At 44.8% G+C, this 27711-nt stretch overlaps 1 protein-coding gene across 3 annotated transcripts in view; it reads right to left on the reverse strand.

Moving 5' to 3' along the window:
• Positions 1-5112: 5112 nt before the first annotated feature.
• NDUFA5 (NADH:ubiquinone oxidoreductase subunit A5) overlaps positions 5113-27711 on the reverse strand; it is a 245421-nt gene continuing 222822 nt past the window's right edge. For all 3 annotated transcript variants that reach the window (XM_044088766.1, XM_044088768.1, XM_044088767.1), the window contains exon 5: positions 5113-5289. In XM_044088766.1, coding sequence (XP_043944701.1) covers positions 5188-5289 — 102 coding nt within the window. In that variant the 3' untranslated portion in view covers positions 5113-5187. The remainder of the gene's footprint in view (positions 5290-27711) is intronic.

Here is a 27711-nt window from a genome sequence, read left to right on the forward strand (position 1 = left end):
CCTGTTTAAGTACAATCTTAGTTGTCTGTGTACATCCAATGAAGGCAGAATCCGCTCCACCTTGTTTTGCGGATTTGGGTAAAAAGTTGGCAGGTGAATAGTTTGGTTAAGAGCCACACTGGATACCACCTTAGGCATAAAAGAAGGATTGGTCCTGAGGGACACCCTGTCCGGGTAAAATGTAATAAAAGGCTCCACAGCCATGAGAGCCTGTAGTTCTGAAACCCTTCTTGCTGAAGTGATTGCCAAAAGGAAAGCTGTTTTCCAAGATAAAAACTTTATATCCGCAGTAGCTGCTGGTTCAAAAGGAGGGCAGGGTGAGTTTTTCCAGCACAAAATTGAGGTCCCATGCAGGAGTTGGCGATCTTCTGGGAGGCCTTAAATTTTTGGCCCCTCTAAGATACTGTTTTAGCAGAGGAAGAGAAAAGATGGGAGGCTCCGTATTGCAATGAGCCGAGATGGCAGAGGCATGGATTTTTACTGAAGAGAAGGATAGCCCCTTGTCAAGCATCTCAGTCAAGTATTGTAAAATCTTGAGGGATATTTGGTTTTGCTGTGTCCGTTCCTTGTGCTTGGTTCCAAGCACAGAATCTTTTCCATTTATCAGCATAAGATTTTCTAGTACTAGGCCTTCTGGCTTCCAAAATGACATCCATAACAGATTTACTGAGAGGTGTTGTTTGAATAATTACATGGTCAGCCATGCTGCAAGGTTCAGAGTTTGGAGCGGAGTGTGCAGAATTTGACTGTTCTGCTGAGACAGTAGATGAGGTATTTGAGGCACGTTCAAAGGAGGGAGTTGAGACATACTCCTTAGAATTGGGTACCAGTGCTGCCGAGACCGGTTCGGAGCAATTAGGATCATTTTTGTTTTTTCCTGTCTGACCTTTAGTAAGACCTTGGAGAGAAAAGGCAGAGGGGGAAAGGCGTAGACTGATAGGTTTTTACAACTGAAGGATGGGGCATCCACTTTCCATGCTTGTCTGTAATAAGTCCTTGAGCAGAATTTGTCCAGTTGATAATTTTGGGGGGAAGCAAATAGATCTATGTCTGGACTCCCCCATTTCTGTGTTACCATGCTGAAGACTTGTGGATCCAGTTTCCACTCGTGTGGGTCCATAAGATTCCTGCTTAGGTCGTCTGCCAGAGTATTTTGTTTTCCTGGCAGGAATTGAGCTTGAAGATGTACTTGGTAAGTCAAGGCTGTGTTACACAATGCCATGGCTAGTCTGCAAAGGGGGTAGGAATGTGTACCCCCTGCTTGCTTATGTACCACATAACCGTGGTGTTGTCCATCTTTATCAATAGTTGTCCTGGATGAATTAAGTCCTTGAAGGCTGTCAGGGCATTCTGAACAGCTAGCATCTCTTTCTGGTTGATATGCAGATGCATTTGTTTTGGGCTTCATATGCCCTGAATGCATCTCCCCGCCAGGTGGGCCCCCCAAGCATAGTCTGATGCATCTGTAGTTAGGGTTTGGGTGGCAGGGGGTAGAGTGAATGACAGTCCCTTGTTTTGGTGGCATGTCTCTGCCCACCAAATAAACTCCTGTTGTAGGCATGAAATGAGAGGAATCATTGTTTCCAAACTGTGACAATGTTGACTCCATAAACTTTTTAGGTACTACTGAAGTTTCCTCATATGCAGTCTTGCATATGGAATTAGTAGAATGCAGGATGCCATGAACCCCAAGGCCTGCAGAATTTGTCTTGCAGATAACTGGGTTTTTGTTGCCATCTGTTTGAAGTATACAGTCAGTTGCCTTTGTTTGTCTGACGTTAAGGTAAGCCATCTGGGCAGTTGTATTCAAGCTTGCAACCAGGAATGTAATTTTTTGAGAGGGTACCAGTTGTGATTTATTTTCATTTATTGTGTACCCTAGGCATGTTAGAAGCCTTTTTACGTACTCCAGATGTTGAAGAATGTCCTTGTTTTCTGCTTGAATGAGACAGTCGTCAAAGTAAGGATAAATTTGTATGCTTCTTTGTCTGCAAAATGCAATTACTGGTGCCAGGCACTTTGTAAAGACCCTGGGTGCAGTAGATAAGCCAAAGGGCAGTGCAGAGAATTGGTAATGCATAAAACCTGCCTTGAAGCGGAGGTATCTTCTGCACGATTCCCTTATTGGGATGTGCAGGTATGCCTCTTTCAAGTCTAAAGTCACTAACCAAGCGTTCTTGCCCAGCATAGGCAGTAGCTGTTGTAAAGTCAGCATTTTGAATTTTGGAATGTCCAGGAACGTGTTCAAAATTGATAAGTCCAGTACTGGACGCCAGGCATTGCCTTTTCTGGGTACCAGGAACAACCTTGAATAAAAACCTTGTCCTTTTTCCTGTTCTGGTACTGGCCGAATAGCCCCCATATCCATGAGGGATGTAACTTGTTTCTGAGCCTCTGCCCATTGATTTTGTGGCAGATCTGGACAACCGTTTGGAATTGTCAAAGTATGGAATGAAATCTGTACCCCTGGGATACTATATTTAATACCCACTTGTCCTGGGTAATTAACTGCCAATTTTGAACATGAAGTGCTAATTTCCCCCCCAAGGGGGCTGCCAAACGATAACTGCTTGGTGATGGTAGAGGGAAGTCACTGAAACTGCTTACTGTAGGGTTGTGCTTTGTTTCCTCCAGATTTGGAGGTGGAGGCACCCCATTGCTTTGATCTGTAAGAACCCTGTGGTTGGTATCTAGAGCCTTTTGAGCACCTGGATTTGCCTTGAGAGGCTCTGTTGGACACAGGAAAGGACCAAAGTTTAGTAGGCCAGTGCCTACTGAACCTGGGAGGCTGCACTTGTAAGAAATCTTTTACAGTTTGCATAGATTTAGCTTTGTCTTCCATTTTCTTTAAAACCTCTTCTGCCTTATTACCAGAGTATCATGCTGTAAAGGTGCATCCAACAATTTAGCTTTAACATGATCAGGCAGATTTTGCTCCCTGAGCCAGGCATGCCTTCTAATCACAGATCCAGTAACTGCGGCCCTACAAGAGGCCTCCAAGGAATCAAAACCACATTGCAAAGTATGCTTTCCAACTTGTTCTGCTGCATGCAATAATTCCTGTAATTCTTTACTTTCCACACAATCAGAAATCAACATAATTTTCTGTTTCAATAGGCCCATAACATGCTGTTGATATTTAAGCATATGAAACTGGCAATTTAAGGTCCTAATTGCCAAGGTTGTAGATGTATAAACCTTCTTTCCCCATCTATCCATTGCCCTGGAATCTCTATCACAGGGGGTAGGATTTTTGGCTGTAGAGGCCTTTACACCTTTGGGACCCATGAGATAGTTTCAGGATCAGCAGCAGGATTTTTGAATAAAAATTTGTGGGAGTCAGGAACCCTGTAATATCTGTCTGGCTTACTAGGAGCCGGTGGAAGGGAATCAGGAGCCATGCTTGATTCCGAAAACACATCAGCAATGTCTAATACAGGAGGTATAGCCAAAGGCCTATGCTGAGGAAGAAGGAGGAAATCCCTAAGCCTCTTTTTTGATTCAGGGAAATTCTGACTCTCCCAATGAAAAGTATGCAGGGTTTCTCCAAAAGAATAATCCTCAGGAGGAGATGCAGATGGGTTGGATTCTTCTGCATCTGAATCCTCATAGGGTGGTATAGAATATTCCTGATCAGAAGAGGAATCAGAAGAAATAGAAACCTGATCTGAAGATTCATAATCAGTGTCTTGCCTAGGCCTCTTAGCAGGGGGGGGTTTGGGATCCCCTGATCAAGGTAACTAAGTCCTCAGCCATTTTGATCATCTGTTTTTTAGGCATAGGGGCCTGAGCACGTGGCTCATGCGTCATTTTTTTAGACTTAGAAGTTGTTTTTGAAGCTGGCGTTGGTTTTATATAAAAATGTTGAGGCCTGAAAACACCCACAGAAGTCGGTGCCTGCTCAGCGGCTCCGGACCCATCCAAGGGAGAGACATCCACGGGTTCAATACTCTGAGAAACTTGCTGCATACCGGACTCCGCATGGGTCTTGGTAGAGGCCTGCGACTCAAAAGTAGCGGGTATCAGGGGCTGTGAAAGCGCCTCACTGAGTACCGGCGACTGGCTTAGGAGAAGCTTCGTCGTCGGTTTTGAACCTCAACGGTCTGTCTCGGTCTTTTTCTTTGTGTTTTTTGTGAACTCTGGTAGTCGGATTGCTATCCGACGACATTTCAGGGTAATTAAATCTGGATCCAACATATTTTGAAGCAAAAATATACTGACGCTTAATAGTGCGTTGGTTAAATTTAGCACAAAACCGACATCATGGCACGTTATGATCTGGGTCAAGGCAGGGTATACAGTACAAATGAAAATCCTTATAAGGTATTTGCTTCCCACAAGTAATGCAGTTATTAACTTTTCCTGACATCGGTAAGGAGCAAGAAAAAGTTTCCCAAACGGGGTACTTAGCTTTAATTGAAGACTTCGGTTCTGAAACTCGAATGCGAAAATTTCAGGAGTCGGCCGACCGGCACTTGCGAACTGCTTCTGCTTCGGGCACTGCGCGGCAAGAAAGACCGAATAAAACTGCGTCGGCTGCATGTTTTATACCCCTGACGACCTGACGTCATTGAAGAGAAGACAGCAACCGACGCAGGACCCAAGACTTTGATATTCAGGCCGACTGAGGGCAACCTGCCAGCAGATTACCCAAATGTAATGACTGCAACAGTGAAACATGAAGAACATCTGATCTGCTTATGCAACTTATTTAGCAAAGTGCACAAGTTCCACGGTCTTTATGAACTATAGTCAATAATCACTACTGCTTACTCTCAATCTGGACAGAGAATCCACATTTTGTATGTAGTCACACAGCCTCGTGACTGCATGGTCTCCATTACCTCAGTGCAAGTCATACTTCTTAAGCTGCTGGACTGCATTAAAAATGCTACTAACAAACAAGAAACACAATGCCCTTTCTTCCACTTTTGTTAGCCTAACAATATAACTCAGAAGGGTTGTGTTTTTTTTTCTCTTAACTCTTGTTCCAAAAAAGCCCAATTGCTTCAAAAGAAGAATGCCAGTATTACAATGGTTCTGAAGCAAATCTGTAATGGTAACAAAATGGCTGTCACTATACTGCAAATATAACCAAGAAAAAGAAAAACATTGTTTTGTATCCATTTTAATTAAACATTTAAACATCTTTTAAATTATTTTGCAGAACACACAAATAATGGTACACTAAATTGGCCATTTCCACTGGTTTGGAGGAGGTTCTTCAACTAAAGGTTCCCATGGCTTCCATTCAACCATCTTCCTGGCCAAAGACAGCTCCTTCTCAGCCTATGTGTGATAAAAACATTGTTATAGTGCTACACTGTTGCTGACTGCATGCACAAAAATACACTGCAACAAACACTGACTTGGGGTCCTGCTTAATCAGTCCACCTAACCCTAAACAAATGCAAACAAATGTATAACAGAACATAAATATGAACTTACAATGAAATAATGCTTTGAAGAAACCTATATCACGTGAATTTTCATCTAAGAACCAAGGGATAATGAGGGCAATATAAGACAATTTTATGCTGCACAAACACACCCCAAGTGGATGTGTGTGGTAAAATGCTGATTCTCTAAATGTGGAGTTTGGAGAGCAGCACTGTGCAACTACATTTCTGGGAATGAAGACTCTGGGAATATGTAAAAGGGAGGAACACCACTACCATAACACTACACTGTCTTGTGAACCTCAAAACATTGTCAGAGTGGCAAGTTTGGCACAATACTAAGAATGAAATTAGGGCCTTCATTTCTGTTTAACATGTGATTTACTACAGATTGTTACTTTTGAAAGCAATACAGTTAAATCAGCTGATACTATGCTAATACAATTATATCATCCTTAAAAATTACACGATCTCAGAAAGTACAGTTTTGTACCTACCATAAATGTAGATGTTCGAGTGTATACCCTGCTGCAGTCATCACACTTGGGTTATCTTGCCATGGCGGTCCTGCAGTCGGCCCGAATTCCAAAGTCTTGGTCCGGCGTCGGTTGCTGTTGCTTCTTCCCTGACGTCAGAGTGCCAGGGGTATATCAGAGGCATCAGACGCCATTTTCTTCAGTTTTTCTTGCCCCAGATGTCAGGTGCCCCTAATAGGTAGGCAAAAAAAATATATATATATATATATATATATATATATACATATAGCTATATGAAAAAATAAAACAAAACCCTTAGGCACAAGCAAATACACCACAGAGGTAGTATAGGATAGAGTGGTAGAGATAAGTTCAGCTAGGTCAGAGGGGATGGAGGGAGGGGTAACCTGGACTGCAGCAGGGTATACACTCGAACATCTACATTTATGGTAGGTACAAAACTGTACTATGTTCATCGTGTTACCGTGCTGCAGTTATCACACTTGGGTAGAATCCCAAAGCTAAGGAAGGAAGGTGGAGTCAAACAGGGTTAGAGGAGGCTAGAAGGCCCTGCAAAACTGCAGTGGCGAAGCCAGCTCTAGTCTTAGAGTAAAGTGGTAAGTGGTAATGTTTGGTGAAGGTGTATACTGAACTCCAAGTTGCAGCTTCCAGAATATCCTTGGTTGGCACCCCCCTGAGGAAGGCTGTAGATGTAGCTGCTGCCCTGGTAGAGTGGGGTCTTATGCTAGCAGGAACTGGTTTTCCATGGTGGGTGTAGCAAAAACGTATGCAATGTCCTATCTATTTGGAAATGGTCTGTTTTGAGATAGCCTTTCCTTGTGATGCTGTAGAATCGGATACAAAAAGCTGGTCAGATTTTCTGAAAACCTTAGTTTTATCCAAGTAGTAATGTAGCTGCCTGTGAATGTCCAAGGAATGCAGGAGTCTTTCTCCTTTGTTTTGTGGATTTGGAAAGAAGGTGGGTAAATGGATGGTTTGATTTAGAGCCACACTGGATACCACCTTAGGCATAAAATGGGTTAGTTTGTAGAGAAACTCTGTCTTGATGAAAAATGATGAAAGGCTCTACTGCCATTAGTGCGTGAAGCTCTGAAACTCTTCTTGCTGAAGTAATTGCTAGCAGCAGGGCAGTCTTCAATGATATAAACTTTAAGTCAGCTGAGAAAGCTGGCTCAAAAGGAGATAGCGTGAGTTTTTCCAGAACAAAGTTGAGGTCCCAAGTAGGTGTTGGTGCTCTCCTGGGAGGCCTAATGTTTTTGGCCCCTCTGAGAAACTGCCTTAGGAGTGGATGTGAAAATAAGGGAGGATCTGTGTTGTAGTGAGCAGAAATAGGTGAGGTGTGGATTTTAATAGATGAAAAAGAAAGCCCTTTGTGTAACATCTCAGTTAAATATTGCAGAATCTGAGGTAAGTCAGGCTGAAGGGTATTTTGTCCTTTAGCTTGGTTCCAGGCACAAAACCTTTTCCATTTGTCTGAGTAGGCTTTCCTGGTGCTGGACCTCCTGGCCTCCAGAATAACATCCATAACAGCCTGTGAGAGAGGAGCTGGCTGGTTGCTTAGGTGATTTGCCATGCAGCCAAGTTTAAGGTTTTGAGCTGGCTGTGTAGAATCTGATTGTCTTGCTGTGTGAGCAGGTGGGTAATTTGTGGTAGAATCCATGGTGGGCCCTGGGCCATATTCCTTAATAGTGGGTACCAGTGCTGGTGTGGTCAGTTTGGGGCAATGAGTATCATTTGGGGTCTCTCCATCCTGACTTTCAGTAGCCCCTTTGTGAGAAGGGGTAATGGAGGAAAGGCATATACTGTTAGCATTTTCCAACTGAAGGAGAGTGCGTCCACTTTCCAAGCTTGATGGTGAAAAGTCCTTGTGCAAAATTTTGTTAGCTGATAGTTTTGAGGGCTGGCAAACAGGTCTATGTCTGGGAGCCCTCATTTTTGAGCTATCATTGCAAATACTTGTGGATCCAGTTTCCACTCGTGGGGATCCATGATGTTTCTGCTTAGGTCGTCTGCCAATGTGTTCTTTTTTCCTGGCAGGAATTGAGCTTGTAATTGAACTTGGTAAGCCAGTGCTGTGTTCCACAAGGTCATTGCTTGCCTGCATAGAGGGTAGGAGCGTGTACCCCCTTGTTTGTTTATGTACCACATTACTGTGGTGTTGTCTGTCATTATGATAAGCTGTCCTGGATGTAAGAGGTCCTTGAAGGCTGTCAGAGCATTCTGTACAGCTAGCATTTCTTTTTGATTGATGTGCAGATTCCTTTGATCTGCAGTCCATATGCCTTGAATGCACCATCCTGCCAGTGTGTGCCCCCCAGGCATAGTCCGATGCATCTGCTGTCATAGTTGGTCTGGCTGGGGGTAGGGTGAAAGGCTGACCCTTGTTGAGGTGACATGCCTGTGACCACCAGAGAAACTCCTGTTGAAGGCAGGGAATGAGAGGTATCATTGTTTCCAAGCTGTGGCTGTGTTGAGTCCATACGCTTTTTAGGTACCATTGTAATTTCCTCATATGCAGTTTTGCAAATGGTATTAGTAGTATGCAAGATGCCATGAAGCCCAAGGCCTGCAGAATTTTTCTTGCAGGGAGTTGGGTCTTTGTTGCCATTGTTCTGAAGTATTGAGTTAATTGTAGTTGTTTGTCTGGCGTCAGATAAGCCATCTGGGCCGTTGTATTCAAGCTGGCACCCAGGAATGTCATATTTTGTGAGGGCACTAGTTTTGATTTCTTTTCGTTTACTGTGTACCCTAGGCAACTTAGAAGATGTTTTACAAAAGCCAGGTTTTGTAAGAGAATGTCCTTGCTTCCCCGCTTGGATGAGACAGTCGTCCAGGTATGGGTATATCTGAATTCCTCTTTGTCTGCAGTATGCAATTACTGGTGCCAGGCATTTTGTGAAGACCCTGGGCGCAGTAGATAAGCCAAAGGGCAGTGCAGATAATTGGTAATGGGTTGAACCTGCAATGAAACAGAGGTATCTTCTGCAATTCTGTCTGATAGGGGCATGCAGGTATGCCTCCTTGAGGTCCAAAGTTACTAGCCAAGCTTTCTTGCCCAACATGAGAAGAAGCTGCTGTAGTGTTAGCATCTTGAATTTGGGTACTTGCAAGAAGGTGTTTAAAATTGAAAGGTCCAGAATGGGTCTCCAAGCATTGTCCTTTCTGGGAACTAGAAAGAGCCTTGAGTAAAATCCTTGGCCTTGCTCCTGTGTAGGTACCAGCTGAATGGCTCTCTTGTCTATGAGAGCTGTAATTTGTTTTTTGCCTCTGCCCATTGATTTTGTCGCAGGTTTGGCATTCCTTTTATCCTTGGCAAGGTGTGGAAATGGAATCTGTATCCGTGTGAGATAACGTCTAGGACCCATTTGTCCTTTGTGACGATGCGCCAGTTGTCTGCAAAAGTGCAAATTTTCCTCCCAAGGGAGCTGCCAAGAGAGTTTTGCTTGGCAGTTTGAGGTTTAAGTCATTGTGTTTGCCTTCTAGTAGTTTGGGACCTGTCTTCTCCTCCCTTCTGTGTTGCAGTGCCCCATTGGCGAGGTTTGTGAGGGATTTGTGCTTGTCCTCTGCCCCTTGGGCGCCTGTATTTACCCCTCTGTGGTCTGTCAGAAGCTGGAAAGGACCAATTTTTTGTTCGCCAATTTCTGCTGAAGGGTGGGGGCTGTACCTGTAAGAAATCTTTGACCGTCTGCACAGATTTTGCCTTATCCTCCATTTTCTTTAAAACCCCCTCTGCTTTAACCCCAAATAAGACATCCTGCTGTAAGGGTGCATCCAGTAACTTTGCTTTAATATGATCAGGCAGAGATTGTTCCTTTAACCAAGCATGCCTACGTATAACAGACCCATTAACAGCTGCTCTAGAGGAAGCTTCCAAGGCATCAAAACCACATTGTAAAGTATGTTTGCCCACCTGTTCAGCTGCATGCAACAGATCTTGCATTTCCTTGAATTCAGACTGTTGAGGGTGCGTGCCCATCTTTTGTTTTATTTGAGACATTAGGAATTGCTGGTATTTAAGCATGTGAAATTGACAATTTAGTGCTCTCATAGCTAGAGTAGCTGAGGTGTAAACTTTCTTCCCCCACCTATCTAGTGCTCTGGAGTCCCTTTCAGAGGGTACAGGATTTTTAGCCATAGAAGCCTATCCCCTTTGGGACCCTGGTCTCTGGATCAGCAACAGGGCTTTTGTATAGGTATTTGTGCGAGTCAGGCACTCTATAGTATCTATCTGGTTTGGCTGGAGCAGGAGGCAGAGAATCTGGATTTAGACTAGATTCTAAGAAAACATCATCCACAATGTCCAAAACTGGGGGGATAGCAAGTGGTCTGTGCTGGGGGAGTAAAAGAAACTCTCTGAGCCTCTTCTTTGAGTCGGAGTAGTCCGGACCTTCCCAGTGGAAATGTTCCCTCATGGTATGTAAGGTTTCCCCAAAAGAATAATCTTCAGGGGTAGAAGCTGAGGGAATGGAGTCTTCAGCATCAGAATCTTCATAAGGGGGAAAGGAGTAATCCTGTTCCTCAGAGGAGCCCGAGGAAACAGACACTTGATCAGAGGAGGCATAATCCTCCTCTTGTCTAGGCCTTTTGTCGGGGGGGGGGGGTTGGGAAGCCCTGATCAAAGAAATCAAATCTTCAGCCATTTTAAGCATCTGTTTATTAGGCATAGGGCCTTGACCTGGAGACTGAAGTGTAGGCTTTTTTGGTTTTAGAGGAGTCTTAAGCTTAGCATAAGATTTTATGGTGAGAGTAGTCGGTCTGAAGACGCCTTCAGAAACCGAAGGTGCTTCTACAGCACCGGCTTCTCCTATTGTAATGTCGTCGGTAGGGCCTAAAGAAAATGGCTGCGTCGGACTAGAACTCTCTGTTGGGGGATCCAATTCAGCAGTAGCCAGGGGCTGCGTAGGCGCCTCACTGAAAACCGGGGAACCGGCGACCGGCCCAGCCGAGGGCTCGGAGTCTGGCTTGGATCTAGGCTGCCTGTCTTTATCTTTGCATTTTTTATGCACGCCGGTAGTCGGTTCCTCCGACGGCATAGTGTAATTAAACTTTCTACCGAAGTAGTGTCGTGCGAAATCAAAGCGTTGCTTTATAGTTCGCTTATTGAACCTAGCACAAAACCGACAACCAGTGACGTCGTGGTCTGGGCCTAGGCAAGGTATACAAAAAGAATGAAAGTCCTTATGAGGTATTTGCTTCCCACAAGAAATGCAATTGTTAACTTTTTCTGACATAGGACTGAGGCAAGAAAAGGTTCCCCAACGGGGTACTTAGCTTTGAAGACTTCGGACTGAAACTCGATTGGAAAATCTCAGGTGTCGGCCGACCGGCACTTGCGAACTGCTTCTGCTTCGGGCACCGCGCGGCAAGAAAGACTGAAGAAAATGGTGTCGGATGCCTCTGATATACCCCTGGTGCTCTGACGTCAGGGAAGAAGCGACAGCAACTGACGCCGGACCAAGACTTTGGAATTCGGGCTGACTGCGGGACCGCCTGACGGCAGGATAACCCAAGTGTGATGACTGCAGCAGGGTAACACGATGAATATCTCAAAGCTTCAGGTAGTTACGAAGAGCTCTAGATTTTCAAGTAATTACACACAAGTCTGACAGCTAAAACTGCACATTCAGCATTTCTTTATATTCCAAATTCAAAAGTTACTCAAGCATTTCATGTTTTACTTGCAGGATATTCTCAAACAGTGATTTTACAGCAATACTCTGCTAGTACAGCAACAGTAAATGCCAAGCAGGTGCTCCCCCTAAGGGGCTACATAAAGTCACAATTTCAGAAGTGTGAAAGAAGACAGTCTACAATTATTTTTTATGCCCCCAATCTTAATACTGAGAAAGAAACAGACTAGGAAGTGCCACAGGATAAAAGTTTTTTACCACATAGGGAATTTTGTCTAATGCCTTTTTAAAGGTTACAGAATCAGCGCATCCTAACCCTGGATATATCCCTTGCTTCTCCTGTATTACTCAGTGATTTTTCGTACAGGAGAGGCAGAGAGTTCCACGATATGTTAATATCCAGTGTTGTGCAAAAACCTGGATCTAATCAGATAAGCGGAGGTACCCTCCCATTTGGAAAAATTACAAAGCATCTCACCAGATGGAAAATTTGTGTAACGCAAATAAATGATGACGCAATCAGGGATATAAACAAGAGGGGGCTGGAATTTATTGGAGAAAACTGGCACAGGAAACCAAGGTATTTGGAGCAAATAACTTGAGACAGAAAAGTAACAGAATGGGAAGAGGCCAAGAATTTATTTGGACTGCAGGTTAGAGATTGATACATCAGTCCTCGACAGGGAAGGCATAGTATAGACAAAGAGAAAAATAGGGGGCCCTAAATGAAAGACCAGCACTGGTACACTTGTTAGTGGACTCCATTACATCAGTTTTTCTTGCCCTAACTGTCAGGAGCTCCCAAGAGGGAGTTAGGTTATGGTAGAAGAACACCACCAGTAGAAAGTAAATATAAAAAATTCCTTGAAAGGAGAGAGAGAGAGAGAGAGAGTGAGTAAGAGTGAGAAACAGAGAGAGACAAGTGGGATGGAGGGAGGGAAACCAGGACTACAACAGTGAGAGAGAGACAAGTGGGATGGAGGGAGGGAAACCAGGACTACAACAGTGAATACACGTGAACATCTACATTTATGGTAAGTGCACACAACTGTACTATGTTCTTCGTGTTTCACTGTTGCAGTCATCACATTTGGGTTGATTCCCAAAGCTGAAGAAAAGGGTGGAGGCAGTCAAGAAGGCTGGGGGCTGGCTAGGATGCCCTGCAAGACTGCAGTGGCAAAGCCTGCCCTGGATTTGGAGAAGATAGGCAGGTGGCAATGCTTGGTGAAGGTATGAATAGATGCCCAAGTTGCAGCCTCCAGGATGCCCTTGGTTGGGACCCCTCTGAGGAAAGCTGCAGAGGTGGAAGTTGCTCTGGTAGAATGTGTCCTGACCCCCTTGGGGGGATGTTTCCCTTGCTGCAGAAATGGATGCAGTGTGCTTTCCATTTGGAAATGGTTTGTTTGGATATGGCCTTGCCCTCTGCTCCTGCAGCAAAGCTAACAACTGGATCAGTCTTTCTAAATGATTTAGTCCTGTCTAGGTAGCATCAGAGCTGCCTGTGCACATCTAGAGATTGCAGAATCCTTTCCCCCTTGTTTTGTGGGTTAGGGAAAAAGGTGGGTAAATGCATGGATTGGTTGAGAGCCACACTGGACACCACTTTTGGCATGAAGGGTGGGGTTAGTCCTGAGGGAGACCCTGTCAGCATGGAAAATGATGAAGGGCTCTACAGCAATACGTGCTTGTAGCTCGAATACTCTTCTAGCTGAAGTGATGGCCAGAAGCAAGGCTGTCTTCCAAGAGAGAAACTTTAACTCTGCTGAAACTGCTGGTTCAAAGGGGGGCAAGGTGAGCTTTTCCAACACAAAGTTTAGGTCCCAGCCTGGGGTAGGTGCTCTTCTGGGTGGCCTCAAGTTGTTAGCCCCTCTTAAGAACTGTTTGATGAGAGGGTGGGAGAAAAGAGGTGGCTCTATGCTGAAATGAGCAGAGATGGCAGAGGCATGAATTTTAATAGAAAAGAAGGATAGACCCCTGTGTAGTAGGTCAGCCAGGTAGTCCAGGATGAGAGGTAGGGAGGGCTGTGCAGTTCCAACTCCCTTAGCCTGGATCCAGGTGCAAAACCTTTTCCACTTGTCAGCATAAGGCTTTCTAGTGCTGGGGCGTCTGGCCTCGCGTATCACATCTAGAACTTGTTTGCTTAGATTGGCAGCTTGTGAAGTGGTCAGGCAATAAGCCAGGCTGCCAGGTTGAGGGTCTGCAATTGGGGATGCATGAATTCTCCATTCCTCTGGGTCAGGAGTGTTGGGATCGGAGGGAGATGCCATGGTGGCAGGGATGACAGGTTGCACAACAATGGGTACCAGGGCTGGCATGGCCAGTCTGGGGCAATCAGGATTGTCCTCGGTTTCTTCCTCCCTTATTTTGAGCAGCACCCTTGAAATGAGTGGTAGAGGGGGAAATGTATAGACCGAGAGGTTGACCCACTGGAAGAATAGAACATCCACTTTCCAGGCCTTGCTGTGAGGTTCCCTGGTGCAGAATTTGCTGAGCTGATGGTTGGAGTGGGAGGCAAAGAGGTCGACCTTCGGGGTGCTCCATTTCTGGGTTACAAGGGTGAACGTTCTTTGGTCTAGCTGCCACTCGTGTGGGTCCAGAAGATTTCTGCTTTAGTTGTCTGCCAGAGAGTTTAAAGAGCCTGGCAGGAATTGTGCTAACAGGTGTAGTTGCATGGCTGAGGCCGTGTGCTAAAGGGTCATGGCGAGCCTTCACAGAGGGTACGAGTGAGTCCCTTCCTGCTTGTTGATATACCACATCACTGTGGTGTTGCCTGTTTTGATCGGTAGAGGCTCTGGGGAGAGTAGGGGTCTGAAGGATGTCAAAGCGTGCTGAACAGCTAACATCTTTTTTGGATGATGTGCAGATTATTTGATTTGGGCTCCACTGGCCCTGAATGCACCTGCTGCCCATGTGTGCACCTCAGGCATAGTCTGATGCGTCTTGTGGTGAGGGTCTGGGCGGCTTGGGGTTGTGAAAAAGGAAGTCTCTTGTTGTGGCAGCATGCTGCTGCCTACCAAAGAAAATCTTTCCTTAAACAAGGTATCATTGGTATAACAGTTTCCAGGTCTTGGAAGTACTGACACCAAAGGCTTTTTAGGTACCATTACAGTTTCCTCATATGCAGTCTGGCATATGGACTGAGTAGAATGCAAGAAGCCATGAACCCCAGAGCTTGCAGGATTTTCCTTGCGGGTCTGGTGGCTAGTTGAGAGAAGTAGCCTGCCAGGTAGGTTTGTTTCTCTGGTGTAAGAAATGCCATCTGGGATGCTGCGTCCAGGCTTGCTCCCAGGGATACAACTTTTTTGTGTGGGTACTACTTTGGATTTCTTTTCATTGATAGTATACCCCAAGGAGGTCGGTAGGTCCTTTACAAAGGTGAGGTGCTTTAGCAGCTTTTCCTGACTCTCTGCCTGAATCAGGCAGTCGTCTAAGTATGGGTAAATTTGAATATTTCTTTGTCTGCGAAAAGCAATGGCGGGAGCCAGACATTTTGTGAAAACACTGGAAGCAGTGGATAAGTCAAAGGGAAGTGCAGAGAACTGAAAGTGCAGTGATACTGCCCTGAAATGTAGGTATTTCCTGCATGATTCCCTGATGGAGATGTGTAGGTAGGCCTCTTTTAGGTCTAGGGTGGCTAACCAAGCATCCTTGGAGAGCATAGGTAAGAGTTGCTGGAAGGTGAGAATTTTGTTATCACCAGAAAGGTGTTTAGAAAGGATAGAGTGAGGATGGAGCGCCATATGTGCCCGCTTTTCTGGGTACCAGGAAGAGTCTGGAGTAGAAACCCTGGCCTATCTGTAATGCAGTAAAGCACAGTTGTGTACACTCACCATAAATGTAGATGTTGAGTGTATTCACTGTCGCAGTATACATAAAGTACAGTTGTGTACACTCACCATAAATGTAGATGCTCGAGTGTATTCACTGTCGCAGTATACATAAAGTACAGTTGTGTACACTCACCATAAATGTAGATGTTCGAGTGTATTCACTGTCGCAGTATACATAAAGTACAGTTGTGTACACTCACCATAAATGTAGATGTTCGAGTGTATTCACTGTTGCCGTCATTACATTTGGGTAATCTGCTGGCAGGTTGCCCTCAGTCGGCCTGAATATCAAAGTCTTGGGTTCTGCGTCGGTTGCTGTCTCCTCTTCCATGACGTCAGGTTGTCAGGGGTATAAAACATGCAGCCGATGCAATTTTATTCAGTTTTTCTTGCTTCAGATGCGGAGCAAAAAAAATAAATAACAATAATTAAATTATATATAAAAACAACAATATACATGTAAATGCACTTTTAGCAACATAAACTTTACCTTCATCTGAAAGCAAATACACCACAAAGGCTTTAGAATATAGTGAAGGAAAGAGAAGTTCTAGAAAAAAGGGGGATGGCGGGTGGGTAACCCGACTGCAACAGTAAATACACTCGAACATCTACATTTATGGTAAGTGTACACAACTGTACTAGGTTCTTCATGTTTCACTGTTGCAGTCATTACATTTGGGTAGAATCCCTAAGTTATGGATGGGAGGATGGAACTAAATAGCATTAGGAGCGGCTATAAGGCCCTGCAGAACTGCAGTGGCAAAGCCTGCCCTAGACTTAGAGAAGAGAGGCAAATGATAATGCTTTGTAAAAGTATGAACAGAGCTCCAAGTAGTAGGTTCTAGAATGTTTTGGTTGGAACTCCTCTGAGAAAGGCTGCTGAGGTAGAGGCAGCCCTGGTGGAATGTGACCCGATTCCCTTGGGCACCGGTTTACCATGATGCAAGTAGCAGAAACGAATACAGTGGCTTATCCACTTAGAAATAGTCTGCTTTCATATAGCCTTCCCCTCTGATCCTGCAGCAAATGCCACCAGTAGTTGCTCAGATTTTCTTAGACATTTGGTCCTGTTTAAGTAAAATCTTAGTTGTCTGTGTATGTCCAATGAATGCAGTATCCGCTCCCCCTTGTTCTGCGGATTTGGGTAAAATGTTGGCAGGTGAATAGTTTGGTTAAGAACCACACTGGATACCACCTTAGGCATAAAGGAAGGATTGGTCCTGAGGGACATCCTGTCCGGGTAAAATGTAATAAAAGGCTCCACAGCCATGTGGGCCTGTAGCTCTGAAACCATTCTTGCTGAAGTGATTGCCAAAAGGAAAGCTGTTTTTCAAGATAAAAACTTTATATCCACAGTAGCTGCTGGTTCAAAAGGAGGCAGGATGAGTTTTTCCAGCATAAAACTAAGGTCCCATGCAGGAGTTGGTGATCTTCTGGGAGGCCTTAAATTTTTGGCCCCTCTAAGATACCATCTTAACAGAGGATGAGAAATGATGGGAGGCTCCGTGTTGTAATGAGCCGAGATGGCAGAGGCATGGATTTTTAATGAAGAAAAAGATAGGCCCCTGTCAAGCATCTCAGTCAAGTATTGTAAAATCTGAGGAATATTTGGTTTAGCTGTGCCCGCTCCTTGTACTTGGTTCCAAGCACAGAATCTCTACCATTTATCAGCATAAGATTTTCAAGTACTAGGCCTTCTGGCTTCCAAAATGACATCCATCACAGATTTACTGAGAGGTGTTGTTTGAATAATTACATGATCAGCCATGCTGCCAGGTTCAGAGCTTGGAGCTGATTGTGCAGAATTTGATTGCTCTGCTGAGACAGTAGATGAGGTATTTGAGGCAAGTACCAAGGAGGGAATTGAGACATATTCCTTAGAATTGGGTACCAGTGCTGGTGAGGCCAGTCCGGGGCAATTAGGATCATTTTTGGTTTTTCCTGTCTGACCTTTAGTAAGACTTTGGGGAGAAGAGGCAGAGGAGGAAAGGCGTAGACTGATAGGTTTTTCCAACTGAAGGATAGGGCATCCACTTTCCATGCTTGTCTGTGATAAGTCCTTGTGCAGAATTTGTCCAGTTGAGAGGCAAATAGATCTATGTCTGGGTGCCCCCATTTCTGTGTTACCATGCTGAAGACTTGTGGATCCAGTTTCCACTGGTGAGGGTCCATAAGATTTCTGCTTAGGTCGTCTGCCAGAGTATTTTGTTTTCCTGGCAGGAATTGTGCTTGAAGATGTACTTGGTAAGTCAAGGCTGTGTCCCACAATGCCATGGCTAGTCTGCAAAGGGGGTACGAATGTGTATCCCCCTGCTTGTTTATATACCACATAACCGTGGTGTTGTCCGTCTTTATCAGTAGTTGTCCTGGATGAAGTAAGCCCTTGAAGGCTGTCAGGGCATTCTGAACAGCTAGCATCTCTTTCTGGTTGATATGCAGATGCATTTGTTTTGGGTTCCATATGCTCCGAATGCATCTCCCTGCCAGGTGGGCCCCCCAAGCATAGTCTGATGCGTCTGTAGTTAGGGTTTGGGTGGCAGGGGGTAGAGTGAAAGACTGTCCCTTGTTTTGTTGATATGTCTGTGCCCACCAAAGAAACTCCTGCTGCAGGCAGGGAATGAGAGGAATCATTGTTTCCAGACTGTGACAATGTTGACTCCATAAACTTTTTAGGTACCATTGAAGTTTCCTCATATGCAGTCTGGCATATGGAATTAGTAGAATGCAGGATGCCATGAACCCCAAAGCCTGCAGAATTTGTCTTGCAGATAACTGGGATTTTGTTGCCATCTGTTTGAAGTATATAGTCAGTTGCCTTTGTTTGTCTGGCGTAGGGTAAGCCATCTGGGCAGTTGTATTCAAACTTGCACCCAGGAATGTAATCTTTTGAGAGGGTACCAGTTGTGATTTCTTTTCGTTTATTGTGTACCCTAGGCATGTTAGAAGCCTTTTTACAAACGCCAGATGTTGAAGAAGAATGCCCTTGTTCTCTGCTTGAATGAGACAGTTGTCCAGGTAAAGATAAATTTGTATGCTTCTTTGTCTGCAAAATGCAATTACTGGTGCCAGGCACTTTGTAAAGACCCAGGGCGCAGTAGATAAGCCAAAAGGGCAGTGCAGAGAATTGGTAATGCATAAAACCTGCCTTGAAGCGGAGGTATCTTCTGCACGATTCCCTTATTGGGATATGCAGGTATGCCTATTTTAAATCTAGAGTCACTAACCAAGCATTCTTGCCCAGCATGGGCAGTAGCTGTTGTAAAGTCAGCATTTTGAATTTTGGAATGTCCAAGAACGTGTTCAAAATCGATAAGTCCAGTATTGGACGCCAGGCATTGTCTTTTCTGGGTACCAGGAACAGTCTTGAATAAAAACTGTGTCCTTTTTCCTGTTCTGGTACTGGTTGAATAGCCCCCATATCCATGACGGACGCAACTTGTTTCTGAGCCTCTGCCCATTGATTTTGTGGCAGATCTGGAAAACCGTTTGGAATTGGCTAAGTATGGAAATGAAATCTGTACCCCTGGGATACTATGTTTAATACCCAATTTTCCTGGGTAATTAACTGCCAATTTTGAGCATGAAATGCTAATTTTCCCCCCAAGGGGGCTGCCAAAAGATAAGTGCTTGGTGATGGTAGAGGGAAGTCATTGAGACTGCTTACTGTAGGGTTATGCTTTGTTTCCTCCAGATTTGGAGGTAGAGGCACCCCACTGCTTTAACCTGTAAGAACCCTGTGATTGGTATCTAGAGCCTTTTGAGCGCCTGGATTTGCCTTGTGAGGCTCTGTTGGACACAGGAAAGGACCAATTTTTAGTAGGCCAGTGCCTACTGAATCTGGGTGGCTGCACTTGTAAGAAATATTTTACAGTTTGCATAGATTTAGCTTTGTCTTCCATTTTCTTTAAAACCTCTTCTGCCTTATTACTAAACAGAGTATCATGCTGTAAAGGTGCATCCAACAATTTAGCTTTAACATGATCAGGCAGATTTTGCTCCTTCAGCCAGGCATGCCTTCTAATCACAGATCCAGTAACTGTGACCCTGCAAGAGGCCTCCAAGGAATCAAAACCACATTGCAAAGTATGCTTTCCAACCTGTTCTGCTGCATGCAATAATTCCTGTAATTCTTTATTTTTCACACAATCAGAAATCAACATAATTTTCTGTTTCAATAAACCAATAACATGCTGTTGATATTTAAGCATATGAAACTGGCAGTTTAAGGCCCTAATTGCCAAGGTTGCAGACGTATAAACCTTCTTTCCTCATCTATCCAGCATCCTGGAATCTCTATCAGAGGGAGTAGGATTTTTGGCTGTAGAGGCCTTTACACCTTTGGGACCCTATGAGATAGTTTCAGGATCAGCAGCAGGATTTTTGAATAAAAATTTGTGGGAGTCAGGAACCCTGTAATATCTGCCTGGCTTACTAGGAGCCAGAGGTAGGGAATCAGGAGCCATGCTTGATTCCGAAAACACATCATCAACAATGTCTAATACAGGAGATATAGCCAAAGGCCTATGCTGAGGAAGAAGAAGGAAATCCCCAAGTCTCTTTTTTGAGTCAGAGAAATCCTGACTCTCCCAATGAAAATGTTCCCTTAAAGTATGCAAGGTTTCTCCTAAAGAATAATTCTCAGGAGGAGATGCAGATGGGATGGATTCCTCTGCATCTGAATCCCCATAGGGTGGTATAAAAAATTCCTGATCAGAAGAGGAATCAGAAGAAACAGAAACCTGATCTGAAGATTCATAATCAGTGTCTTGCCTAGGCCTGTTAGCGGGGGGGGGGGGGGTTGGGAACCCCTGATCAAGGTAATTAAGTCCTCAGCCATTTTGATCACCTGTTTTATAGGCATAGGGGCCTGAGCACGTGGCTCATGCGTCGGTTTTTTAGACTTAGAAGTTGTTTTTGAAGCTGGCGTCGGTTTTATATAGAAATGTTGAGGCCTGAAAACACCCTCAGAAGCCGGTGCCTGCTCAGCGGCTCCGGACCCATCCAAGGGAGAGACATCCGTGGGTTCAATACTCTGAGAATCTTACGGCATACTCCGCATGGGTCTCGGTAGAGGCCTGCAACTCAAAAGTAGCGGGTATCAGGAGCTGCGAAAGCACCTCACTAAGTACCGGCGAACTGGCGACTGGCTTAGGAGAAGCTTCGTCGTCAGTTTTGGACCTAGACGGTCTGTCTCTGTCTTTTTCTTTGTGTTTTCTGTGAACTCCGTTAGTCGGATTGCTATCCGACGACATTTCAGGGTAATTAAATCTGGATCCAAAATATTTTGAAGCAAAAATATACCGATGCTTAATAGTACGTTAGTTAAATCTAGCACAAAACCGACAGCAAGGCACGTTATGGTCTGGGCCTAGGCAAGGAATACAGTACAAATGAAAATCCTTATGAGGTATTTGCTTCCCACAAGTAATGTAATTATTAACTTTTACTGACATCGGTAAGGAGCAAGAAAAAGTTTCCCCAATGGGGTACTTAGCTTTAATTGAAGACTTCAGTTCTGAAACTCGAATACGAAAATTTCAGGAGTTGGCCGACCGGTACTTGCGAACTGCTTCTGCTTCGGGCACCGCGCGGCAAGAAAGACCAAATAAAATGTCGGCATCTGCATGTTTTATAACCCTGATAACCTGACGTCATGGAAGAGGAGACAGCAACCAACACAGGACCCAAGACTGTGATATTCTGGCCGACTGAGGGCAACCTGCCAGCAGATTACCCAAATGTAATGACTGCAACAGTGAAACAGTAAGAACATCATGCTCTATTGCCCTCTTAGAGAGCAGTGAAAGGACTTGCTTTTTGGCCTCTGTCCACTGGTTTGGGGGAAGATCTGGGAACCCTTTTGGGGTTGGTAGAGTGTGGAAGTAAAATTTTTATCCCTGGGACACTATGTTGAGGACCCAGCAGTCACTGGTAATGGTGGCCCAGGTGCCTGCATGGAAGTAGAGTTTTCCTCCTAGGGGCAAGAGCAGGTGGGCAGAGGGAAGGGGTGGAAGTGTAAAGTCATTGTGAGTTCTTACCATGAGGGGGTGGCTTAGCACTCCCTGGTTTTGAAGAGGAGGACCTCCATTGCTTAGATCTCTGCATTCCCTGGGGCTGTTGTCTGGGGGGGCCTGCTTCCCCGGGGTCTGGGCTGAGCAGACCTGGAGGATGCAGGAAAGGACCAGTGCTTGGAGGGGCAATGCCTACTGAACCTCTTTGGCTGGACCTGCAAGAAGTAACTGTCTGCATAGATTTAGCTTTTTCTTCCATCTTTTTTAAGACCTCTTCTGCCTTGGTGCCAAATAAGTTGTCTTTGTACAAGGGTGCATTCAATAATTTGGAACTGACATGGTCTGGCAAGGACTGTTCCTTAAGCCAAGCATGCCTTCTAAGGACAAAACCAGTGACTGCTGCCCTGCAAGATGCTTCTAGGGCATCAAAACCACACTGTAACATGTGCTTAGTTACTTGACTTGCAGAATGCATTAACTCTTGTAACTCTATTTTCTGCACAAGCAGGAAAATACATTTTTTGTTTGAGGAGTTCCATGGTATGTTGCTGATATTTCAGCATATGGAACTGACAATTTAGTGCTCTAACAGCAAGAGTAGCAGAGGTGTATACTTTTTTACCCCATCTGTCTAATGCTTGGGGATCCCTATCTGAGGGAGTGGGATTCTTAGCAGAAGTTGCTTTAATTCCCTTAGGCCTTTGGGAGATAACCTCAGGGTCAGCAGAAGGATTTTTGAAAATAAATTTGAGAGAGACAGGGACTCTATAGTACCTGTCAGGTTTACTGGGAGCAGGAGGAAGAGTGCCAGGGGTCAAACTGGATTCCATAAAAACATCATCCACAACATCCAGGACAGGAGGAATGGCCAGAGGTCTGTGCTGTGGAAGATCTAAGAATTCCCCGAGTCTCTTTTTTGACTGAGGGTAGTCCTGACATTCCCATTGGTATCTTTCATCAATAAACTTTTCACCTAGAGGAAGCTGCTGTCTTGGATCTCGCTTTGTGCTTTTGGCGTGGTTTTACAGTGTTTTTTTTGGCGTAGTGTGAACTTCCTCGGAAGCTGGTGCCAGCTCACTGGCTCCGGACCCATCCAAGGTAGATATATCCACAGGATTCTTAGTCAATGAAGAGTCTTGCGGCATACCAGACTCCGAAAGGGCCTCGGTAGCAGCTTGCGAATCCACAGAAGTGGGCATCAGTGTCTGCGAAAGCACCTCACTGAAGACCGGAGAACTGACGACTAGCTTAACAGAACTGTCGTTGTTGGCAGTTTTGGACCTGTACGGTTTTGTCTCTGTCTTTATCCTTACATTTTTTTGGAAGATCTGCTGTCAGATGGCTTACCGAAACCATATCAAAATTCGAGGCCTGAGAGCAAAAATATCTAGTTACAATAAGGGCCCAACAACGTATAGTTCTGGCATTGAACAAAGCACAAAAGCGACAGCGGGGGACGTCGTGGTCTGGGCCTAAGCAAGTGATGCAGTAAGAATGAAAGTCTCGGTGTGGTATTTGCTTTCCACAGGCGAGACAATTGTTAATTTTTTCTGACATTGGTTAGAGCAAGAAAAAAGGATCCACAAAGTACAGTTTTGTACCTACCATAAATGTAGATGTTCGAGTGTATACCCTGCTGCAGTCATCACACTTGGGTTATCCTGTCGTCAGGCGGTCCCGCAGTCGGCCTGAATTCCAAAGTCTTGGTCCGGCGTCAGTTGCTGTCGCTTCTTTCCTGACGTCAGTGCGCCAGGGGTATATAAGAGGCATCCAATGCCATTTTCTTCAGTTTTTCCTTGCCCCAGATGTCAGGTGCCCCCCCAAAAGGTGGTCAGTAGATAGTACCAATAATAAAAGTTTAGCACAAACAAAACATCCCTCCAGCTATAAGCAAATACACCACAAAGGTTGTATCAGATTGTAAGGAATTGAAAGGTTTCAGTTAGGTCAGAGGGGATGGAGGGAAGGTAACCTGGACTGCAGCAGGGTATAAACTCGAACATCTACATTTATGGTAGGTACAAAACTGTACTATGTTCATTGTGTTACCCTGCTGCAGTCATCACACTTGGGTTGAATCCCAAAGCTAAGGATGGGAGGTGGAGTCAAACAGGGTTAGAGGAGGCTAGAAGGCCCTGCAAAACTGCAGTGGCGAAGCCAGCTCTAGACTTAGAGCAAAGTGGTAAGTGATAGTGTTTGGTGAAGGTGTGTACTGAAGTCCAAGTTGCAGCTTCCAGAATATCCTTGGTTGGCACCCCCTGAGGAAGGCTGTAGATGTAGCTGCTGCCCTGGTGAAGTGGGGCATTATGGTAGCAGGAACTGGTTTTCCATGATGGGTGTAGCAAAAACGTATGCAATGTCCTATCCATTTGGAAATGGTCTGTTTTGAGATAGCCTTTCCTTGTGATGCTGTAGCATAAGATACAAAAAGCTGGTCAGATTTTCTGAAAACCTTAGTTTTATCCAAGTAGTAACGTAGTTGCCTGTGAATGTCCAAGGAGTTCAGGAGTCTTTCTCCTTTGTTCTGTGGATTTGGGAAGAAGGTGGGTAAATGGATGGTTTGATTTAGAGCCACACTGGATACCGCCTTTGCCATAAAGGAGGGGTTAGTTCATAGAGAAACTCTGTCTTGATGAAAAATGAGGAAAGGCTCTACTGCCATTAGTGCCTGTAGCTCCGAGACTCTTCTGGCTGAAGTAATTGCTAGCAGCAGGGCAGTCTTCCATGATATAAACTTTAAATCAGCTGAGAAAGCTGGCTCAAAAGGTGGCAGCGTAAGTTTTTCCAGAACAAAGTTGAGGTCCCAAGTTGGTGTTGGTGCTGTCCTGGGAGGCCTAATGTTTTTGGCCCCTCTGAGGCACTGCCTTAGAAGTGGATGTGAAAACAAGGGAGCATCCGTGTTGTAGTGAGCTGAAATAGCTGAGGCGTGGATTTTGATAGATGAAAAAGAAAGTCCTTTGTGTAACATCTCAGTTAAATATTGTAGAATCTGAGGTATGTTCCGCTCAAGGGTATTTTGGCCTTTAGCTTGGTTCCAGGCGCAAAATCTTTTCCATTTTTCTGAGTAGGCTTTCCTGCTGCTGGGCCTCCTAGCCTCCAGAATGACATCCATAACAGCTTGTGAAAGAGGAGCTGGCTGGTTGCTTAGGTGATTTGCCATGCAGCCACATTTAAGGTTTTGAGCTGGCTGTGTAGAATCTGACTGTCTTGCTGTGTGAGCAGATGAGGAATTTGTGGTAAAATCCATGGTGGGCCGTGGGCCATGTTCCTCAGTAGTGGGTACCAGTGCTGGCGTGGCCAGTCTGGGGCAATGAGTATAATTTGGGGTCTCTCCATCCTGACTTTCAGCAGCACCTTTGTGAGAAGGGGCAATGGAGAAAAGGCATATACTGTCAGCATTTTTCCAACTGAATGAGAGTGCGTCCACTTTCCAAGCTTGATGGTGACATGTCCTGGTGCAAAAATTTTGATAGCTGGTTGTTTTGGGGGCTGGCAAACAGGTCTAATTCTGGGAGCCCCCATTTTTGAGTTATCATTGCAAATACTTGTGGATCCAGTTTCCACTCGTGGGGATCCATGATGTTCCTGCTTAGGTCGTCTGCCAATGTGTTCTTTTTTCCTGGCAGGAATTGAGCTTGTAATTGAACTTGGTAAGCCAGTGCTGTGTTCCACAAGGTCATTGCTTGCCTGCATAGAGGGTAGGAGTGTGTATCCCCTTGCTTGTTTATGTTACCCCATTACTGTGGTGTTGTCTGTCCTTATTATAACCTGTCCTGGATGTAAAAGGTCCTTGAAGGCTGTCAGAGCATTCCGTACAGCTAGCATTTTTTTTGATTGATGTGCAGATTTCTTTGATCTGCAGTCCATATGCCTTGAACGCACTGTCCTGCCATGTGTGCCCCCCAGGCATAGTCCGATGCATCCGTTGTCATAGTTTGCCTGGCTGGGGGTAAGGTGAAAGGCTGACCCTTGTTGAGGTGACATGCCTGTGACCACCACAGAAACTCCTGTTGAAGGCAGGGAATGAGAGGTATCATTGTTTCCAAGCTGTGGCTGTGTTGAGTCCATACACTTTTCAGGTACCATTGTAATTTCCTCATATGCAGTTTTGCAAGTGGTATTAGTAGTATGTAAGATGCCATGAAGCCCAAGGCCTGCAGAATTTTTCTTGTAGGGAGTTGGGTCTTTGTCGCCATTATTTTGAAGTATTGATTTAATTGTAGTTGTTTGTCTGACGTCAGATAAGCCATCTGGGCCGTTGAATTCAAGCTGGCACCCAGGAATGTCATATTTTGTGAGGGTACTAGTTTTGATTTCTTTTTGTTTACTTTGTACCCTAGGCAACTTAGAAGGTGTTTTACAAAAGCCAGATGTTGTAAGAGAATGTCCGTGCTTTCTGCTTGGATGAGGCAGTCGTCCAGGTATGGGTATATTTGAATTCCTCTTTGTCTGCAGTATGCAATTACTGGTGCCAGGCATTTTGTGAAGACCCTGGACGCAGTAGATAAGCCAAAGGGCAGTGCAGAGAATTGGTAATGGATTGAACCTGCAATGAAACGGAGGTATCTTCTGCAATTTTGTCTGATAGGGACATGCAGGTATGCCTCCTTGAGGTCCAACGTTACTAGCCAAGCTTTCTTGCCCAACATGGGAAGAAGCTTCTGTAGTGTTAGCATCTTGAATTTGGGTACTTGCAAGAAGGTGTTTAGAATCGAAAGGTCCAGAATGGGTCTCCAAGCCTTGTCCTTTCTGGGGACTAGAAAGTGCCTTGAGTAAAATCCTTGGCCTTGCTCCTGTGTAGGTACCAGCTGAATGGCTCTCATGTCCATGAGAGCTGTAATTTGTTTTTATGTCTCTGCCCATTGATTTTGTGGCAGGTTTGGCATTCCTTTTATCCTTGGCAAGGTGTGGAAATGGAATCTGTATCCTTGTGAGATAATGTCTAGGACCCATTTGTCCTTTGTGATGATGCGCCAGTTGTCTGCAAAAAGTGCTAATTTTCCTCCCAAGGGAGCTGCCAAGAGAGCTTTGCTTGGCAGTTTGAGGGTTAAGTCATTGTGTTTATCTTCTAGTAGTTTGGGACCGGTCTTCTCCTCCCTTCTGTGTTGCAGTGCCCCACTGGCGAAGTTTGTAAGAGATTTGTGCTTGACCTCTGCCCCTTGGGCATCTGTATTTACCCCTCTGTGGTCTATCAGAAGCTGGAAAAGACCAATTTTTTTTTGGCCAATTTCTGTTGAAGCATGGGGGTTGTACCTGTAAGAAATCTTTGACCGTCTGCATAGATTTTGCCTTATCCTCCATTTTCTTTAAAACCTCTTTTGCTTTAACTCCAAATAAGACATCCTGCTGTAAAGGTGTATCTAGTAACTTTGTTTTAACATGATCAGGCAGAGTTTGTTCCTTTAACCAAGCATGCCTACATATAACAGACCCAGTAACAGCTGCTCTACAGGAAGCTTCCAAGGAATCAAATCCACATTGTAAAGTATGTTTGCCCACCTGTTCAGCTGCATGCAACAGATCCTGCATTTCCTTGAATTCAGACTGTTGAGGGTGCGTGCTCATCTTTTGTTTTATTTGAGACATTAGGAATTGCTGGTATTTCAGCATGTGAAATTGACAATTTAGTGCTCTCATAGCTAGAGTAGCGGAGGTGTAAACCTTCATCCCCCACCTATCTAGTGCTCTGGAGTCCCTTTCAGAGGGTACAGGATTTTTAGCCATGGAAGCCTTAGCCCCTTTGGGACCCTGGGAGATAGTCTCTGGGTCAGCAACAGGGCTTTTGTAAAGGAATTTGTGTGAGTCAGGCACTCTATAATATCTGTCTGGTTTGGCTGGAGCAGGAGGCAGAGAATCTGGATTTAGACTAGATTCTAAGTAAACATCATCCACAATGTCTAAAACTGGAGGGATAGCAAGTGGTCTGTGCTGGGAGAGTAAAAGAAACTCTCTGAGCCTTTTATTTGAGTCGGAGTAGTCCTGACCTCCCCAGTGGAAATGTTCCCTCATGGCATGTAAGGTTTGCCCAAAGGAATAGTCTTCAGGGGGAGAAGCTGAGGGAATGGAATCTTCAGCATCAGAAACTTCATAAGGGGGAAAGGAGTAATCCTGTTCCTCAGAGGAGCCTGAGGAAATAGACACTTGATCAGAGGAGGCATACTCCTCCTCTTGTCTAGGCCTTTTATCTGGGGGGGTTGGGAACCCCTGATTAAAGAAATCAAATCTTCAGCCATTTTAAGCATCTGTTTCTTAGGCATGGGGCCTTGAAATGGAGACTGATGTGCAGTCTTTTTTGATTTTAGAGGAGTCTTAAGCTTAGCATAAGATTTTATGGTGAGAGT

This window comes from Protopterus annectens, chromosome 11.part0, assembly GCF_019279795.1.
Source record: "Protopterus annectens isolate FY-2018-M chromosome 11.part0, PAN1.0, whole genome shotgun sequence".
Taxonomy (NCBI): domain Eukaryota; kingdom Metazoa; phylum Chordata; order Ceratodontiformes; family Protopteridae; genus Protopterus; species Protopterus annectens.